A 21,454-nucleotide genomic window follows, 5' to 3' on the forward strand; every position below is an offset into this window, starting at 1 on the left:
ACTGATCCTTCAGCACTATATGACACTTACAATTATTCATTGTATGGCATGGTTATTTGTACATTCATCTTCTCAATGAATTTTATCTACTATATCCAGACTATATCCAGATATGCAAGATTTCTAGCACAAGACACCTATTATTATTGCTCCACCCAACAGTAATAAAATGAAGAAATACATAAAAGGTATCTTACCAGCAACCAGTACTTTAGCTGTCCGACTAATAATTGCACCAACCCCATCTAACGATGCTTCACACTGGTAGGAGCCTTCATCGGGCCGGTGATGCCGTGAATGTACCACAGTTTGTATTATCAAGGATCCATTGTTCTGCTGTTGTCTTCTGTCGTCTATTGCTAGATTTAGGTAAACTCCATCCTTTTTCCACTTGATGATCGGTGACCCTCGATCTGATCCAGCAGAGCAATTTAAGACCACATAACTCCCCCTCATGGTGACTACATCTACAGGTTCAGAGATGAACCACAATGACGTGAAAGTCTTTACTTGTGAGCCTAAAACAAAAAAAGAAAAAAAACAAACAGAAAGGTCAATTTCTATTAAATAGATTTTCCACTTGGCAATCTAAAGCCTTGATAAGCCAAATATTGGTGAACCCCAAAAGCACATTTTTTAAATGATCTACCAAGACATATTAAAATATCAGTATCCCTTTCGAATGTATAAATCTATAAAAGGTAAGTGGTCAAGATACTGCCTAGTCTATCCATGTATCTTTCACCCTTGTAGAATCCCCCTTTGCAGAGTCTACTTCATAGAGTCCACCCTCGTAGACTTTACCTTAGAGTCAATCCTTGTAAATACCCTGTATAGCCTATGTTGTAGAGTGTAACCTTGCAGATTGTAGATTCCACTCTTATAGTCTACCTTATAAAGTTATAAAGTCCAGCCTTGTAGTCTACTTTGTAGAGTCCATCCTTGTAGACTTCCTTGCAAACTCCACCCATGTAGAGTCCAACCCTGTAGACCTTGTAGAGTCTACTCTTATGGAGCCAACCTTGGAGTGTCCAACCTTGTAGGGTCCACCATTGGAGACTCTAACTTCTAGAGTCAATCCTTCTCAATACCTTATAGAGCCTATCTTCTAGAGTCCAACCTTGTTGTCTATAAAGTCCACCCTCATAGAGTATATCTTCTAAAGTTCACCCTTAGAAATACCTTGTAAAGTTTATCATGTACGGTAGAGTGCAACCTTGTAGAGTCTACTCTTGTAGAATCCACATTGTAGAGTATAGGAGTTGTAATCTTGTCCCGGCTGGAGAGCCACAAATTGAAGACATCTACTCTATAAGGTTCTTACCTACATATATATACTGTATATAACTGCATGTTCGTTAAAAGGCTTGCAAAATGCCAAACACCACATTTTCTGGTACTTATAATGTATTGCAGCCATAAGAAGAACATAAACATGTATAATTGCCTCTCCGAGCTCCTTTGAGTACCGCGCACACAACAACGGAACATTTTATCTGCTACAATAGGGCTGTTTATTTCATGTACACAGGACATCTGCTTCCTAGGAGGCTATTTAGCGATGTAATAAACTAATTTGTACTTTAGACTAACACTTTCATCTTTTTTTTTTTTTGTTCTTTGCACTCTCAACCAAGAGAACACTTTTAACATTTGCATGAATTAAGATAATGGCATAATAATTAAACAGTGTGTTTTTAAAGGACAAAGAAAGCACTCCAATCAATCTTAATTATTCACAGCAGGAAAGTAAAAAAAAAACGTCACTGCCTGCAACACTTATTGGGGAATCATAATAGACACAAACACGTCCACCGCGCCTCGTAGAAAGTGATGTAAACCTATCATCAAGGAGCAGAAACCTCGAATTACAGACAGACAAATAAGTAAATATCAATTATCTTGTAAGGACTGAATTAGTGTACAGTGAGAAGAAGCACATTGTACGCCATGATTAGACATTGTCTTGGCTTAACGGCCAATGCCTCATAACATCGCAACTGGCTTCAGCATCAACCGCAAATCTATCCAATGTCACCCGGAATCAAGCTGACTAAGTATAAATTAAAGTCGAAATAGACAGACACATACTCGTGTAAGAAAATTCTACTACATATTCTGGTATTATTAAACACTAGATGGTGGCCGGATTCTAACGTATCGGGTATTCTAGAATATGTATGTGGCCGACCGCGACCAATCAGTCAAGCGGTGTTTAAATTTGGCGGCAACATCGCTGATTGGTCGCGGCCGGCGACCGCGACCAATCAGCAAAGCGGTGTTTAAATTTTAGTCGCCAAAATCGCTGATTGGTCGTGGCCGGTAGCCGCAACCAATCAGCGACCGTGTTCGTGAGGACTGGAGAGCGTGTTTAAATTTGGCGCCAAAATCGCTGATTGGTCGTGGCCGGCGACCGCGACGAATTAGCAAAGCAGTGTTTAAATTTGGCGCCAATATCACTGATTGGTCGCGGCCGGCAGCGCTGCATCGCCGCTGACCTCCATGCGGTAGATGAGCCGGTCAGGGTACTTCTGCTGCAAGCAGCCGAGAAATGACCGGCTAGCGCCGGTCATCTCCCGGCTGCATCGCCGCGGAGTTTAAATTTGGCGCCAATAATGCTGATTGGTCGCGGCCGGCGACCGCGACCAATCAGCAGAGCGGTGTTTAAATATGGCTCCAATATCGCTGATTGGTCGCAGATGACCGGCTGCTCGCAGCAGAAGTATCCCGACCGGCGGCGCCGCTCCCTGGTCCTCCCTTCACACTGGCCGTCGGGAGATCAGCGGGCCGCTGATCTCCCAACGGTAGCCGCATGAAGGTCAGCGGCGCCGCCGGTCGGGGTCCTTCTGCTGCGAGCATCCGGGAGATGACCGGCTAGCGCCGGTCATCTCCCGGCTGCATCGGCGCTGACCTCCGTGTGGCAGATGAGCCGCTAACGGCCGCCATCTTTTTCTGAAATCCCGCATCGCTGATTGGCCGCGGCCGGACCAATCAGTGATACGGGATTTCCTGGACAGAAGGACAGACAGACAGACAGACGGGATAAGACGATTATATATATTAGATAGGAGCAGTATTATAGTAGTTATATTCTTGTTCATAGGGGGCGGTATTATAGTAGTTATATCGTTGTATTTAGGGATAGTATTATAGGAGTTATATTCTTGTATATAGGGGGCAGTATTATAGTAGTTATATTCTTGTACATAGGAGCAGTATTATAGTAGTTATATTATTCTGCATAGGAGCAGTATTGTAGGAGTTATATTCTTGTATATAGGGGCAGTATTATAGTAGTTATATTCTTGTACATAGGGGCAGTATTATAGGAGATATATTCTTGTATATAGGGGCAGTATTATACTAGTTATATTCTTGTACATAAGGAGCAGTATTATAGTAGTTATATTCTTGTACATAGGAGCAGTATTATAGTAGTTATATTCTTGCACATAGGAGCAGTATTATAGTAGTTATATTCTTGTACATAGGAGCAGTGTTATAGTAGTTATATTCTTGTACATAGGAGCAGTATTATAGTAGTTATATTCTTGTACATAGGAGCAGTATTATAGTAGTTATATTCTTGTACATATGGGACAGCATTACAGTAGTTATGTTTGCCTCTAAGCAGAACCTACGGGGCAATTCGCCAACTACAATGTAACCTCTCGTCTTCCATGATGACAGTCAGGTGCAGCAATCGCTGGTTATGAAGACGTTAGTTTACTGTACACAATAGCAAGGTTAATTAAAACAACCATCATTATCTCATTAATTGGCATATGGCGATAATTCTGTTGCCTTTCTGTCGCCATATGTTTTGCCACTTGTGGCGTTCGAGCATCATGTCTGCAGTAGACGAAACTGCAAGAATGTAAAGACGTAACATCAATAGCACTTGTTAGAGAAGAACTACAGAGAAAAGGCAGTATGTACGTCGCTGCTCATAAATCAATTACTAGCTCTTACATCAGCACATTGGAAAGTGGCAGAGCTGAGTCTGCCGTTAAAGGGATTTCCAGGAATTCAGTATTGATGGCCCATCCTACATCAGATTGCTGAGGGTCTGACTGCCATCTGACTGAGTGGTCTTTTAATAGTAATATGTCACGGGTGTGTCAGAGGTGACAGACAGTCACCCTGTAGTGGGTTGGAGGAGATCTCTACGTTTGGAATTACAGACATGTTCTTAGAGGCTGGCTGTCTCTAGGACCCAGCGGCTACCTCCCTCTGGCTAATTAGCTCCCTGGCCTGAGTGTATAAATACCTGGTATTTCTGAGAGGGAGGTGCCGGCAATATTCATTATTACTTGTGAGGCTTTAGCAAGAGCAGTACTTCATCCTCTCTGGAGCTTGAGGCCAAGTGCGCATTTGTCTGGAATCGTCTAAAGCTAAGCAATTTCCCCCTGTTTGTCTACCCTTGTTGTTTATAGAATTTAGTGGAGATCGACTAGTGCTGATCTCCTTCCTTTCCTAGCCTTAGCCATACGGCAGGGAAAGTCAGGGCAAGGCACGCGTGTGGCGATTGGTGAAGTGCCAATATAGGGACGGTAGTTGAGATAGGGTGACACTATACCAGACTAGGAGGTCTCCACTTCCCCCTTTCCCTAGAGTCTGGGCTCCCTTTCCTTCTTCCCTCTTTGTTGCACTAAGTCTTTCCCACACCCTTCGTGACATAATAGTGCCAAGTTTGACATTTCCATTGCAGATAATGGGGCTGAGCTGCAATACCAGAAACAACCACTAGGAATAATAATAATAATCTTTATTTCTAGAGAATATTCCACAGCACATTGCACTTCAGAGGGGACACTTAGAGACCATAACAGACATTACAGACTAACACATAATCCATCACATACCAAGAGGCATGAGGTTCCAAGTCGCAAGCTTACAATCTATCAGGAATTATGGGGGTGAAAAGAGGTAAAAAATTATTGTATTGTATGGTCCAACCATCAATATAGTAAATAGGGCATTCAAATAACGCTGCATGAACCCTTCACCAGCCAGTATCTGTATAAGTACAGGTACAAAGAGCTACTGATTGTATGAAGGATGTGGGGCCAGATGATAGAAGGGATCAGATTTGGAGGAAAAGTTAGGAACGGAGAACAGGGAATAGATAGATTAGTAAAATGATAGGTCAGACTAAAGAAATGTGTTTTAAGAACACAATTAAAACTGTGGATACTATCAATTTACTTAATGGTCTGGGGTAGCACATTCCAGAGAACTGGCACAGCATGAGAAAAGCCCTGAAGATGGGAGAGCGAGGTTCAGATTATGGAGGTTGTTAGTCTTAGGTCATTAGCAGATTGGGAAGGATAGGTAAGGTAGTAGACAGAAATGAGAGAGGAGATGTAGGGTGGTGCAAACTGTGGAGAGCTTTGTGTGAGACAGATAAGTTTATATTGTACTCTGATGTGGATGGGCAACCAGTGTAATGACTGGCACAGGGTGAAGTCATCAGTGCAGGGTGGTAGACAGAGATGAGGAGGAGATATAGGGTTGTGCAGAACTGTGGAGTGCTTTCTGGGTGAGAGAGAGAAATTTATATTGTATTCTGTAGCAGATGGGCAACCAGTGTAATTACTGGCAGAGGTGGAGGCATCAGTGTAGGATGGTAGGTAGTGATGAGAAGGAGATATAGGGCTGTACAGAACTGCGGACAGTTTTGTGAATGAGAGAGACAAGTTTATATTGTAATATGAAGTGGATGGGTAATCTTTGCAATGACTGGCACATGGTGGAGGCATCGGTGTAGCAGCTGGACAGAAATAGTTTCCTGGCTTCTGCCTTCAGAATAGATTGTAGAGAAGGTAGTTTAGTGAGAGGGAGACCAATCAGTAGAGAGTTGCAATAGTCTAGATGCAAATGAAAGAAAGAAACAGTAAGAGTTTGTGCAGTATCAAAAGGTAAAGTGAGATGTTGACTTGTAACCAATTAAAATGATATGATTCTATAGGCTTCTCGGCATGGATGGTGGGAGCTGGATCCTTACTTATCTGATACTGAGGTTCTATCCTAAAAGCAAGGCATCACTATGGTGGTTTATTTCATAGTTTTGCAACCTAGAGAATTGAAGTACCTTTTAACCCTAACACCCTATATCTAACATTTCAAACCTTAAGCCTAACCCTAACATTATACCATTATATAGTGATAAAAAGTGCATTGCTAAGCGACTAACACAGTTCTGCCTTGTCTGTATTTGCATATACATGGCTTTATGCCATTAGATAGACCTGGGCGAGACTTGAAGTAAGACTCCGGACACGGCATGCACATTGCCTTTTGCTAATTGCAGGGGCTAAAAAGGTGGCGCAGGACACAATCATTTGCACAAGACCAGTACCACATCTTCTGTATTGCATCGGTGATAAGATAATTAAAATGAATCATATCAAGATGCAAAAAAAAAAGAGTTTGCAAATTACAAATCACATAATTTGAAAGAATTATCCATAGCTGATCAGAGCAGCGCTAGCTTCTCTGACCCCACAGCTCTGCATAACCCATTGATATAAGGTTATATTGAGTTTGCCACATAGGTACTTGCTCTCTGTATTGTTTTCAGCTGCCAAATTATTGATCCCATCATTGAATATCCAGGATGTACTGAAAGGGGTATCCTCATGGGCGTAACTATGGGAGGTGCAAAAGTTGCAGTCACCCCCTAGGAAATTCTGAAGTGGTTGTAAAAGACCCTTGAGATTAATGTTGCATCGTAGTGGGGGACCCGGTTACAGATTTTGCATTGCGCCCCATCAGCTTGTTCATTCTGAGGATTTAAAGGGTTAAAGTCTTCTTTGCAAATAAAGAAAAAAAAAGTGCATAAAAAAAAAATTGCAAAGCGGATAAACGATTGATGCCAAATATATCAGCAGCGCAGGCTTTCCCATGGCCGTGGATCATGCAGTATTTAAGCGCACGGCTCCCTTGCATGCAATCATTTATTGAAAACCTTGCATAAAACTGAATCACAACTCGTCCATAAATATAAATGCTGGAAAATAAAAAAAAATAAAAAAGTAACAAACTTGTACGTGATTTAATAAGCGATGCGTCAAATACAAAAAACTGCTGGCCTCACAGTATTTTAATATGTGGTCGGCTTCGGGCTCCGCCGTCATCTCTGCAGGCGATGTAATGGTCAGAGCTGTCTAAATAATATATCTCTGCACTATGGAAGAGGAAAGACTTGTTGTAGGCGGCCGGCTGCTGTAGCTGCTAAATATGTCCTCCGAGGCAGAACAAAGAGGAAGGATTAGCAGCCGGTTGCTGCCGTAGATCTGCGCCTTATTAACATTTTATTTATGTTTATGAAACAAGTAAATTTACCCCCGAACAAGAAACTCGAAGAATTGTAAAAAAAAAGATGGATGACAAATATCCCTTAAGTCATTAGAGACTGCGTAAATTTACCAGAAGCAAAACGAGAGTGTAAAAATCGGCACAGATTTGCCAAACTAGACGGAGGAACGGAGGCAACAAAGTGGCAGGATGCAGACCCTTCAGTTCAGATGGCACCATGTAAAAAATTACAGCAGAATTGGAGTGTAAGGTGGTAAGGATTCGCCCTCTTAGACGTCAGTCAGAAGCCTTTCACCTAGCCAAATCGGATTTCTTGCTATGCACTGATGAGGGGCAAAACGCCGAAACACGTGTCTACAAATTGAGATTCTGGTTTTCTCACGCAAGGTATAGGAAAGACTAAGTGCAACACGAAGGGAAGGGGGAGGAGGGGGCCCAGATTCTAGGGAAAAGGGGTAGTGGAGACCTCCTAGGCTGACCTTATATCACCCTGTGTTCCCTAATGTCCCTATTTTGGTTCTGCACCGATCGCCGTACAGGAACCTTGCCCTGTCTTTCCCTGGTGTTTGGCCCTGGCTAGGGAAGGAAGGGGGATGAGCGCTGGTCGATCCCCACTGACAACTAAAGACAACAAGGGGGAACAAACAAGGGAAGATAGCTTAGCTTTAGTCGACTTCAGAGAGATGAACACACGTCCTCTTAGCTCCAGAGAGGGAGAAGTACTGCTCTTGCTCAAATACCGATATCTCCCTCTAGCTAACAGCAGGTATTTATACACACATGCCAGGGTGTTAATTAGCAAGAGGAAGGTAGCCGCTGGGTCTTGGAGAAACAGCTTCTAAGAAGGTGTCTGTAATGCCAAACATAGAGATCTCCTGCAACCCACTGCAGGGCGACTGTCTGTCACTTCTGACACACCCGTGACAGGTTTGTCTCTTATCCTAAGTCATGTGGCAAGACTCGCTAAATGGACGATATTGACTTTTTTTTCCCTACATCAGATTAAATAGCAGAAACCTTATGTCAGATTGCCTTTAAGGAGTTATGTTTTAAAAATATTACATTATATTCGTTGGCTGTTGAAGAAACCCCTTTAAATATGACTGATATAAGCATCCCAAGATAAGAAAAGACCCCAACGGGCTCATGAGACCTTCTCTGATAACAGCTGATCGCTGGAGGTAGCATGCTATAACAGATCAACCCTTTATAAGCCAGGTCGACAATCCCTTTAAGTTTTTTAACCATAAATAAAGTTTTTTTAATTTAACACACAAAAAAAAAAAAAAAATTCCAAGCAAAAATAAATAACCTTAAAAAGGTTTGGAGAATCCTTCCACGGAGCACATTTAGAAATTTTTCAGGATAGAAATGTTAGATAAATCTGATACATAAGTGAGAGAACACAAAAACAAATATAACAATGTATCAAATCCGCCGCAGTAAACAAAACCCAACCTGGATAAATAAAGAAATAAATCCTGCGCTGCTTCCCCTGTCTGCCACAATACGTGATAAAATGCTAATGGCGTCTGTCTGATACAGCCAGGATGACTCAGAAAGCTCCGCTAAATTTATGACTTATTTTTATTATTTGTTATTTTTCTATTTTTTATTTTTTTTTTATGATTTTTTTTGGAAAACAAACAAACAAAAAATCTATTATGCAATTTTTTCTCATATTAGCTAGAAATACGATCAGCATCTGCAGGTCTCCGTGTCTCAGGTCAACGCAAGATAAATAACCGCTCCGAGTTCATCGTTAATGATTATACGTGGATTGGCATCATATGTCATATTAATGTCTCCTAGGACAAAGTATCATTAGCTTCAATATGTCATGGAAGCAAAGTGGAGAATTTCCCAGATTTATTGACTTTTTTTTTTTTATTTAATCACCACTTGATGAGTAAGAGGGTCAATGAGGTGAGTCATGGGGTGCTAATACTTTTGCGATGACTGTTTAAAATACTACTGGATGTCCTAGTGCTCCGCAATCAAGAAAAATGCCCAATTGGCGAAATAACGAGGTCATGATCGCAACTTTATGTGCCTACAGAGCTACATGGATACATGGTGTCCACATCTCCATTGTTCTCCTTCTTGATTCGGTTCAGATACCAGAACTGTACAGGAACTTGAACCAGAACCCAAACCCCATTGAAATCAATGGAGGACCCGAACTTTGAGGCTGAAAAATCTCTCTCTCTCCCTCCGGACATTGACGAACGGTAAAATGGACTTTCGGTAGAAGTCCTTGTTTGGAGTTCGGCATCACCAGACACGGTAGGAACCCTGGACTTTAAAGTTTTGGCTTCGCTCATCTCAAATCACCGGTGAAGCTTAATGGGGTTGTCCCAGAGACAATATTTATCCCCCATCCACAGGCTTGATGATAGATAGGGATCCAGTCGATGAGGTCCCCACAAATCCCGGGAACGGGGGCCAAAAATTCCCAGGTGTGAGTATGTGCAACCACTTTTCCTATAGACAGTGAATGGAGCAGGGGTTGCACATGCTCACTACTGCTCTATTCACACAGGGGAATCTAGGACCCCCAGTTTTGTCATCAGTAAGGGTCTCAGTGGTTCAGTCCCCAATCACTAGGAGATCATACATTTCTCACAAATGTATGATAGCTGGGGGGGTCAAATCACTGGTATTCCTACTGATCAGCTATCTGGTGGAAAAGAGCATGTGCAACCGACCATCCTTTCTAAAGTTAGAAAATGGAGTGGTACTTGCACATGCTCACAAAGGGGACTCCAGGACCCCCATTTTTGTGATTAGCAGGGGTCCCAGTGATCATACATTAATCAGCTATCCTGTGGAAGTAAGCACGTGTGACCACTTTCTTCTATAGACAGTGAATGGATCGGTGGTCACACATGCTCACTACTGCTCCATTCACACAGGGAACCTTGGGACCCCCATTTTTTGTAATCAGCAGAACAGGAATAACAGTAATTTGACCCCCCAGCTATCATACATTTATCAGCTATCTGGAGGAAGTGAGCATATGCGACCGACCACCGCTTCTATAAACAATGAATAGAATGGCTGCCGCACATACTCACCACTGCTCCAACCATGCAAGGGATTTTGAGACTATTTTGAAACCCCTGATCTTGTAAATTCTGGGGTTCCCAGTGCTATGACCTCTCATCTATCTTGTGATTATGAGCATGGGCGACCACCACTCATATAGACAGTGAATGGAGGGGTGATGGCACTACGACTCCAATCACACGAGCAGTGTAGGACTTTGTTGGCAAAGGACCACCAATAACATTTGTTCTCGGAGCCCACTGTTCAGCTACATGCAAAAATAACCTGACTCTAGTACACAAATTTACTTTTGCTTCTATGTAATAATAATTTGGCTAGCTTGTTTAATGAATGATTATATGATACCTTTTTCTGCAAATTGTGAAACGAGTATAATAGCACTGCTCATTAGGAATCTGTCAGAAGTGACAGACAGTCGCCCTGCAGTTGGTTGCAGGAGATCTCTACGTTTGGCATTACAGACACCTTCTTAGAGGCTGTCTCTAGTACCCAGCGTCTACCTCCCCCTTGCTAATTAACACCCTGGCCTGGGTGTATAAATACCTGCTGTGTTTCAGAGGGAGTTGCCGGCAATATTCATTACTACCTGTGGAAGCTTTAGCAAGAGCAGTACTTAGTCCTCTCTGGAATTTGAGGCCGTGTGCACATTTGTCTGGAGTTCGTCTAAAGCTAAGCAATTTCCCCCTGTTTGTCCACCCCTCTTGTCAATAGAGTTTAGTGGAGATCAACTAGTGCTCATCTCCTCCCTTCCCTAGCCTTAGTCATACGCAAGGGAAAGACAGGGCTAGGCACGCGTGCGGCGATTGGTGAAGAGGCAATACAGGGACGTTAGGGGAGACCGGGTGCACTCCCCCCTTTCCCTAGAGTCTGGGCTCCCTTTCCTCTTCCCTTTGTGTCTTTCCCACACCTTGTGCGACAGAATCCTTCACAAGGGCGGCCTACTGGAGAATTTTCTGGTCCTGCTGTGGGCCAGTCCGAGTCTGCACATGAGAGACATTGGGATCCCTGTACTTGTGATCTGTTGGGGTCTCAGTGGTTAGATCATACATTTACCCTGGGAATAGTTGGTATACATGATCATCCCTACAAGCTTGGCTACCCCACTTAAAGGGCGTCTGGTCTGGCCTCCCGGCAGTATCGATGTGTTGAAGATAAGGCTGGGTCACAGTCTGTAACTTACATGGCGGTTCTGCATTTTCCAAGCAGATGTGTTTCCTCCACGTAACCCACGACTATATGCATTCTGCAAAAACCACAAACTTGAAAGCAATCCCCCCCAAATCTAAATATTCCCTTCGGCTGGATGTCGAGCCGTTTGTTTCAATTAAGCTTCATCCCACCTAACTATGGATTCGCTTCTGACTAATTGAATGCAGGAGACACAATGCAAAGACTGAATTATTAATACATAACTAATAAACACCTCCAGCTCTTTCTCACATCATGTTCCCCGGGCGAGTAGAAATATCTGTGTACTAATCGGATCGCCCTAACTGAATGGCAATGAGCTAAAAGTAGCGAAAAAGCAAAATAGTACAGATCGTACTTTATTATTGTTTTTTTTTTTAAATTCTGTAAAATGTTGTGGTTTTTTTTTTCCCAACTAAATCAACATTTAGTCATTTGGCCGTTAACCACTAAGAAAACATTAGCTCTCAAATGGCCCATTCCCACCAATTATGAGGCTTAATTAGAAAGAAATGGTGGTGCACAGAAGCCCCCTCAGATTCCAGATGCATAAAATGGGGAGTAAATTGAAAGCCAATTAGACAGAAGAACATAGCGGCGGATTCCACTGACGGTCAATTAATGGCTTCACTACCATAGGTTTCGCTCCCAGCATTCTAGAAAATGTACTTAAGGGTCATCAGGATTAATATGAGGATCCCGATGTTATCATACAAAAAGGAAAAAAATGCAATAAAATGAGCACAGGTCGGTTCTGAGAGGACAAGCGAGGGCATAAAAGCAAAAAAGATCCATAGGAGGGTGACTACCACATCAGCCTGAGATCTGGGCTCAGGGATAGTTGTCTTCCTGTGGTTCCTCAGTCCTTGCAAGTGCAAAAATAATGATTTGAAAAAAAGTCCAATTTTTTTTTTTATCAATGATGAGAAAGGGCATTTGATATACATTAAAGAAGTGAAAACCATTTTTTGATATCTTTTTTCCAAGCTGAGATATGATGATTTAAATTCAAAGGTCTAAATCCTGAGGCTGCACTACTGAGACATTCTCGTGACTACATTCCCTGTTCTGATTTTTCTTCTAAGGTGCGGTGTTTTTAAATATACATTGAATGAATCTAAACCATTAAATGCAATATTTTAGATCCTGGCTTGTCGTAACTTCTGCATCTGAATAAGATTCCTGTTTTAATCAGAAATTCTCAGTGGTGCAGCCTCAGGCTCTGGGCCTTTAACTCCAATCGATCATATTTCAGCACAGGAGTAAAATATTAAAACGCGGTTTTCACATTTTTAATATACACTATTGGAGCTGTTTCAAGACATATGTGGAATCGGCAAACTAAAATATAGGGAAACATTTTGATGGGGTGTATCTTTCAATATCAAGGGCTGTCCAAGATGGCATAAAAATGGATGATTAGTTTATACCTGCCCTCAGGTTGTGCATGGTATCGTAGTCTAGTCTCATTTTAATGAAGCCGAACTGCAATACCAAATACAACCCATGGACAGGGGTGGCGCTGTTTCTAAAAGAAAGCATCCATATTTTCTAATTCTGATCAACCCCCTTTAATTTTCCATCCCTGGGGTGAACTATCATTTTTGTAATTGAGTTGCAATATAAATTATGCACCGTTTGCCTTCTATTTCCTCTGTCTTGCCCTGTCTATTGTTAGCTGCACAATGGGTTAACTGAGAATCCAGACCACAGGCCACATGAAAGTTGAATGTGCAGGGAAATAAAGAGCCTGTAAAACCCAAACGGTGCAAAATTTTTAATAAAACCATACTGCAAAAATCATTTTCAGCCCACAATACATACATTTGAATTAAAAAAAAAAAACATATCCTGAGAGATGGACAATCCCTTTAAGTAAAATTGGTTAAATCAAATGACTTCTTAAAGGGAACCCGATATGTCAAAAACATTATTAACCTGCAGATATGGGGTTGATAAAATATGGGGTTGATTTTTGACATGACACGTTCCCTTTAAGGATTACTACTAGGCACTTTAATTTATGCATGCAGCATTTTGGACAGTGATGAGTAGTTAAAGGGGAGCTCTAGAAGAAATGACTTCCTATGGCATATCACTGAGTGACGCTACTTCTGACGATCTGCTCACGCCATTTATTAAAAACTGAAAATTGAGAGAATAATGAATGTTAGTGTCCACATCAAGCACAAATGCAGCAAATATTAACCCAAAAAAATTAGAAAAATGCAATAAGAATTTTTACAAAGTTTATTAAACTATAAATACTAAAAACAGTGAAATGTCAACATTTCCAGCAATACCGACCAAGGCTAAAATTGGTGGGTGAGCCACCCCTGAGGAAGCATTAGTGAAACGTGTGTTTGGTGGGTGAGATGCCCCTGAGGAAGCATTAGTGAAACGTGTGTTGGGTGTTTGGTGGGTGAGATGCCCCTGAAGAAGCATTAGTGAAACATGTGTTGGGTGTTTGGTGGGTGAGATGCCCCTGAGGAAGCATTAGTGAAACGTGTGTTGGGTGTTTGGTGGGTGAGTTTCCCCTGAGGAAGCATTAGTGAAACTCGTGTCTGGTGGATGAGACACCCCTGATGAAGCATTAGTGAAACGTGTGTCAGGGGTTTGGTGGGTGAGTCACACCTGAGGAAGAATTAGTGAATCGTGCCTCTGGTGTTTGGAGGGTGAGCCACTCCTGAGGAAGCATTAGTGAAATGTGTGCTTGGTGGGTGAGCCACCCCTGAGGAAGCATTAGTGAAACGTGTGTCTGGTGGGTGAGTCACCCCCTGAGGAAGCATTAGTGAAATGTGTGTTTGGTGGGTAAGTCACCCCCTGAGGAAGCATTAGTGAAATGTGTGTCGCCTGTTTGGTGGGTGAGCCACTCCTGAGGAAGCATTAGTGAAATGTGTGTCTGGTGGGTGAGTCACCCCCTGAGGAAGCATTAGTGAAATGTGTGTCGGGTGTTTGGTGGGTGAACCATTCCTGAGGAAGCATTAGTGAAACGTGTGTCGAGTGTTTGGTGGGTGAGCCACTCCTGAGGAAGCATTAGTGAAATTTGTGTTTGGTGGGTGAGTCACCCCCTGAGTAAGCATTAGTGAAATGTGTGTTGGGTGTTTGGAGGCTGAGCCACTCCTGAGGAAGCATTAGTGAAACATGTGTTCGGGTGTATGGTGGGTGAACCACCCCTGAGAAAGCATTAGTGAAACATGTGTCGGGTGTTTGGTGAGTGAGCTACCGTGGGATGGAACACAGGATATAATGTTAAATAGAAAACAGTTTGTACATATAAATGGAGGTAAATACTCAATGATGGAAGCAAAAATTCAATGGTAAAAGAGGCTCCCTCATCAAACACCAGAGCTGGATTCACAGCTACGCTGCTCTGCATTGCTGTATATTGTCCTCCATGCTGCTGCTGATCCTGAACATGTGCTTCATGGAGACAGGAGAGCAGGAATCTCTCATGACTGTCTGCACTGTGTACGGGGGAGGGGACATCATAGTAGCTAGTCTCCACCTTTTAGCTCAGAGACAACAGAAATTTAGAGACAGAGGCAAAGACACACATAGAATTGTGCTGCAGCTTTCTAGGAAGTGATTTATATCACTTCAGAGCTGGATTCACAGCTACACTGCTCAGTAATGCTGTATAATGTCCTCCTGAACCTATGCTATATAGAAACAGGAATCTCTCATGTCTGTGTGCGATGTGTATGGAAGATATCATAGCAGCTAATCCTCATCCACTAGCTCAGAGACAACAGAAAATTAAAGATAAATTCTGCATAGGGGAAAACTGGTGATAATAATTATTAAATGTTTTATTCCTCATGCACACACAGTCACCTGAAAGGACAATGATATTGATGCTAATTCTGTCATATGATGAAGACTCAGCGCTGATTATATAGGACACAAACCCCAAAAATAGAAAACACGGCGACGATGGAATCAGAGCACATCGATAAAGCCATCTGATGTCTGACCGTCACATATTATGAAATATCATGAATCGTTGCGGCTTCAATGCAAAATCTGTAACAGCGCCCCCCGCCTGCCACATGCTGCTTATAATACCGACACCTTCTTATAGGGCAAAAGGCTATAGGGTCAGATATCAGAGCTCAGGATATCGAATATGACTTTTTTATTTCTTTATTTTTGGAAGATAAAAATGGGGGTTAGATAATTAATTTTTTTTCTTTAATTTTTATTTTATTATATTTGTTAAAAAAAATATTTCTTTTTTTACAGTTCACTTTTATTTATCCATGATGTTTCAATCGCTAGTCCTATATATACTGTGCTACAGTCTATGGTAAAAATCAGGATCTCCTATGAAGCCCAGCCTATGATAATTGTCATCTAACCGTATCGGATTATCTGACTTTCTGAACTATCAGATTCTGGAGTAAAGGAATTTCACCAATATTAATACCCATGACTATGATAATATATTCCCAGAAATTGCTGCAGTGATCACTTAAAAACATAATTTTTTTGGAAAGATTAAAAAAAAACAACTAATGTATGCCCCATTAAAGCGGAAAAGCTCGTAATCAGTGCCGGCCGCGAACGGAACTGATTGTAAACAGTGAAATCGTGGCTCCCATTCATTAATCATGTGATGTAAATGCCGGAGAGCAGAGATATGTTTTTAATATGTCTCAGGTGAGAATGCCCAATTTATTGTAATCTATTCATTAAATGCAAGAATTTGTCATGAAATATGTAAGAGGATGATGGGTCCCGACTCCCTACAATGGGGGCCACTATAAAAAAAAGTCTTTATTTTACTGTTCCTGTAGTTTTCTAGCATCTCTCCACTAAAGGGATTATATAAGATCAGAAAAAAAAATTGCTGTTTTTTTTTCCCCCAAAAAAATAGCGCCGCCCCTGTGCTCAGGTTGAGTGTGGTACTGCAGCTCCGCTCCATTCACTGCAATTAGAGCAGAGTTGTAACACCAGACACAATCCATGGAGTGGCGCTGTTTCTGTAAACCCTTTTAATGATAAAATTGTGACATTTTGCAGTCACCACTAGGGGAGCTTTCAATGATTTCAATGGGAACTGTAGAAAATCAAATGCAGTGAGCTCCCTCTAGTGGTAGCTTCAGGTAGACAGTTTTTTTTTACACTTTTAATTAAAATTTACTTGGCATTTGAACTTTTTTTTATATTATACCCCCATAATGGTGCTCAAAAGTGTTAAGATGCGGACCACCCATGAAAACGCTGTAGAGGAGCAGTCAGCTCAGGATGGGAAAGTGTTGAACTCCTTTGTGAATACAAGTATACCGCCGTGTACACACCCATGAGCTGTGTGCTTTGTTCATTGGGGGGTCTCTAGATGCAGACCCCCAACGATCTAGAGTACATTTAAGGGGGTATAACATGGAAAATTTAAAAAAAAAATTATCTACAAGAGGCCTAACTTATTCTGCAGCTCTGCAACTTGTCCAATACTACAACTCCCAGCATGCCCTGAAAAATATATATAAAGCGGTGCTCCCCCTAGTGGTGGCTACAGGAAAGCAGAATTGCATTTTTTTATCTTTCTATACAGGTCTAATCATCAGTAGTCTTCAATTGTGGAGTGCAAAACTACAACTCCCAGCATGCACTGACAAATGTTTAAAATAATTTGCAGTGAGCTCCCCCTAGTGGTGGCTGCAAGTAATCACATTTTTATTATTTAATTCCATTTGCATGAGTCCAACCATCAGTGATCTCACACTATCAGTAGTAGCTAGGGTTCAACATCTTGTACCTAACTACAACTCCCAGCATACCTTGAAAATTACATATGCAGTGTGCCCCCCCTAGTGGTGGCTGCAGGCAAACAGAATTTTATTATTTAACTAGCTATATAAGTCTAATCATCAGTAGGCTCCAATTGTGGAGTGCAAAACTACAACTCCCAGCATGCTCTGACAGGTGTTTAAAATAATTTGCAGTGAGCGCTCCCTAGTGGTGACTGCAAGTAATCACATTTTTATTATTCTATTCAATTTGCATATGTCCAACCATCACTAATCTCACCCTGTCAATAGTCAGTAGTAGATGGATTTCAGAAACTGGTACAAAACTACAACTCCCAGCATTCCTTGAAAGCTACATATGCAGTGTGCTCCCTCTAGTGGTGACTGCAAATAATCACATTTTTATTACTCAATTCTATTTCCACGGGCCCAATCATCAATAATCTCACCCTATCACTAGCCAGAAGTAGATGGGTTTCAGCAGCTGCAGCCAAACTACAACTCCCAGCATGCTCTGTCAGATGTTTAAAATAACTTGCAATGAGCTCCCCCTTGTGGTGACTGCAAGTAATCACATTTTTGTTATACAATGTCATTTACATGGGTCCATCCATCACTAATCTCACCCTATCAGCAGTTGGTAGTAGATTGGTTTCAGAAACTGGTGCAAAACTACAACTCCCAGCAAACTTTAGCAGATGTTTAAAATAATTTGCAGTGAGCTCCCCCTAGTGGTGGCTGCAAGTAATCACATTTTTATTATACAATTCTATTTGCATCGGTCCAACCATCAGTAATCTCACCCTATCAGTAGTCAGTAGTAGATGGTGTTTGGCAGCTGGTACAAAACTACAACTCCCAGCATGCCGTGACTGCTGTATAAATCAATGTGCAGTGAGCTCCCCCTAGTGGTGGTTTGCATAAGCCCTAACCTATTAGCATGCACTGACAGTCTGCAGTTCTGAACCCCAGGTTGGCTATCACTGCCCTGTATTATCATTTACTGCATGGAGCCGGCGACCAGAAAACAGAAAAATAGTAAATATATATATATATATATAACAAAAAAAACAAACAGCAAGCCTCCCGCATTAGCCGAGTAATCCGATTCAATGTGATCTAATTGTTTGGTGCTTAGGAATCAGACAGGGATAAAATGCAAATTCATTTTTTTGCATTTAGTAAAAAGGATTTTCATTAGCGCGGCGGCGGCGGCGCTCTGTGCGGAGTGTAATGTGTTTTATTAAATTCACAGAGGAACAAACCCGACGACACTGGGCGTTATACATGGGTGCAATATGTGCCGGAGCGCGGCGAGCAGCGAGACATCGTGTCACCTCCGGGTGATGGTGCAACCATCGCCTTTCAAAGCTACATTGATTTGCAAAAGTATTCACCCCCTTGGTTTTTAACTAGAGATCAGTAGGGATGAGAAGAGCCATGGAAGCTCGGATTCTGGTACCGGACCTGAACTTTATTCAAAAATTCAGTTTGGGTACCAGAACTGTATCTGAACTTGAACCAGAACCTGAAACCCCATTAAAAAGTAATGGGGACCCGAAATTCTGAGCCGGAAAAATCTCTGTCTCACTTCCCCCAGAATTCCGAATATTAAGGCTATGTGCCCACGATGCCGCATGTACAATCCGCATGTACAATCCTCATGTACAATCCGCATGTACAATCCGCATGTACAATCCGCATGTATAATCCTCATGTACAATCCGCATGTACAATCCGCATGTACAATCCGCATGTATAATCCTCATGCACAATCCTCATGTACAATCCGCATGTACAATCCGCATGTATAATCCGCATGTACAATCCGCATGTATAATCCTCATGCACAATCCTCATGTACAATCCGCATGTACAATCCGCATGTATAATCCGCATGTACAATCCGCATGTATAATCCTCATGTACAATCCGCATGTACAATCCGCATGTACAATCCGCATGTATAATCCTCATGCACAATCCTCATGTACAATCCGCATGTACAATCCGCATGTATAATCCGCATGTACAATCCTCATGTACAATCCACATGTACAATCCGCATGTATAATCCGCATGTACAATCCGCATGTACAATCCGCATATACAATCCGCATGTACAATCCTCATGTACAATCCTCATGTACAATCCGCATGTACAATCCGCATGTATAATCCGCATGTACAATCCTCATGTACAATCCGCATGTACAATCCGCATGTATAATCCGCATGTACAATCCTCATGTACAATCCGCATGTACAATCCGCATGTATAATCCGCATGTACAATCCGCATGTACAATCCGCATGTATAATCCGCATGTACAATCCTCATGTACAATCCGCATGTACAATCCGCATGTATAATCCTCATGCACAATCCTCATGTACAATCCGCATGTACAATCCGCATGTATAATCCGCATGTACAATCCTCATGTACAATCCGCATGTACAATCCGCATGTATAATCCGCAAGTACAATCCGCATGTACAATCCGCATGTATAATCCTCATGTACAATTCGCATGTACAATCCGCATGTATAATCCTCATGTACAATCCGCATGTATAATCCTCATGTACAATCCGCATGTACAATCCGCATGTACAATCCGCATGTACAATCCACATGTACAATCCGCATGTATAATCCGCATGTACAATCCTCATGTACAATCCACATGTACAATCCGCATGTATAATCCGCATGTACAATCCTCATGTACAATCCACATGTACAATCCGCATGTATAATCCGCATGTACAATCCTCATGTACAATCCACATGTACAATCCTCATGTACAATCCGCATATACAATCCGCATGTATAATCCTCATGTACAATCCGCATGTACAATCCGCATGTATAATCCTCATGTACAATCCGCATGTATAATCCTCATGCACAATCCTCATGCACAATCCTCATGTACAATCCGCATGTACAATCCACATGTACAATCCGCATGTATAATCCACATGTACAATCCACATGTACAATCCTCATGTACAATCCGCATGTACAATCCGCATGTATAATCCTCATGTACAATCCGCATGTACAATCCGCATGTATAATCCTCATGTACAATCCGCATGTATAATCCTCATGCACAATCCTCATGCACAATCCTCATGTACAATCCGCATGTACAATCCACATGTATAATCCGCATGTACAATCCTCATGTACAATCCACATGTACAATCCTCATGTACAATCCGCATGTACAATCCACATGTACAATCCTCATGTACAATCCTCATGTACAATCCACATGTACAATCCTCATGTACAATCCGCATGTACAATCCGCATGTATAATCCTCATGTACAATCCGCATGTACAATCCTCATGTACAATCCGCATGTACAATCCGCATGTATAATCCTCATGTACAATCCGCATGTATAATCCGCATGTACAATCCACATGTACAATCCGCATGTATAATCCGCATGTACAATCCGCATGTACAATCCGCATGTACAATCCGCATGTATAATCCTCATGTACAATCCGCATGTATAATCCTCATGTACAATCCGCATGTATAATCCTCATGCACAATCCTCATGCACAATCCTCATGTACAATCCGCATGTACAATCCGCATGTATAATCCTCATGCACAATCCTCATGTACAATCCGCATGTATAATCCTCATGTATAATCCGCATGTACAATCCACATGTATAATCCGCATGTACAATCCCCATGTACAATCCGCATGTACAATCCGCATGTACAATCCTCATGTACAATCCGCATGTACAATCCGCATGTACAATCCTCATGTACAATCCGCATGTACAATCCGCATGTACAATCCGCATGTACAATCCACATGTACAATCCTCATGTACAATCCGCATATACAATCCGCATGTATAATCCTCATGTACAATCCGCATGTACAATCCGCATGTATAATCCTCATGTACAATCCGCATGTATAATCCTCATGCACAATCCTCATGCACAATCCTCATGTACAATCCGCATGTACAATCCGCATGTATAATCCACATGTACAATCCACATGTACAATCCTCATGTACAATCCGCATGTACAATCCGCATGTATAATCCTCATGTACAATCCGCATGT

The 21,454-nt window shown here is 41.9% G+C and overlaps 1 protein-coding gene across 3 annotated transcripts in view; it reads right to left on the bottom strand.

Moving 5' to 3' along the window:
• Positions 1 to 21,454, bottom strand: part of DCC (DCC netrin 1 receptor) — a 1,219,041-nt gene that overhangs the window by 746,603 nt on the left and 450,984 nt on the right. For all 3 annotated transcript variants that reach the window (XM_073681315.1, XM_073681325.1, XM_073681306.1), the window contains exon 2: positions 198 to 518. In XM_073681315.1, coding sequence (XP_073537416.1) covers positions 198 to 518 — 321 coding nt within the window. The remainder of the gene's footprint in view (positions 1 to 197; positions 519 to 21,454) is intronic.

This window comes from Phyllobates terribilis, unplaced genomic scaffold, assembly GCF_046119375.1.
Source record: "Phyllobates terribilis strain yellow unplaced genomic scaffold, ASM4611937v1 Scaffold_1__5_contigs__length_1240528914, whole genome shotgun sequence".
Lineage (NCBI taxonomy): Eukaryota > Metazoa > Chordata > Amphibia > Anura > Dendrobatidae > Phyllobates > Phyllobates terribilis.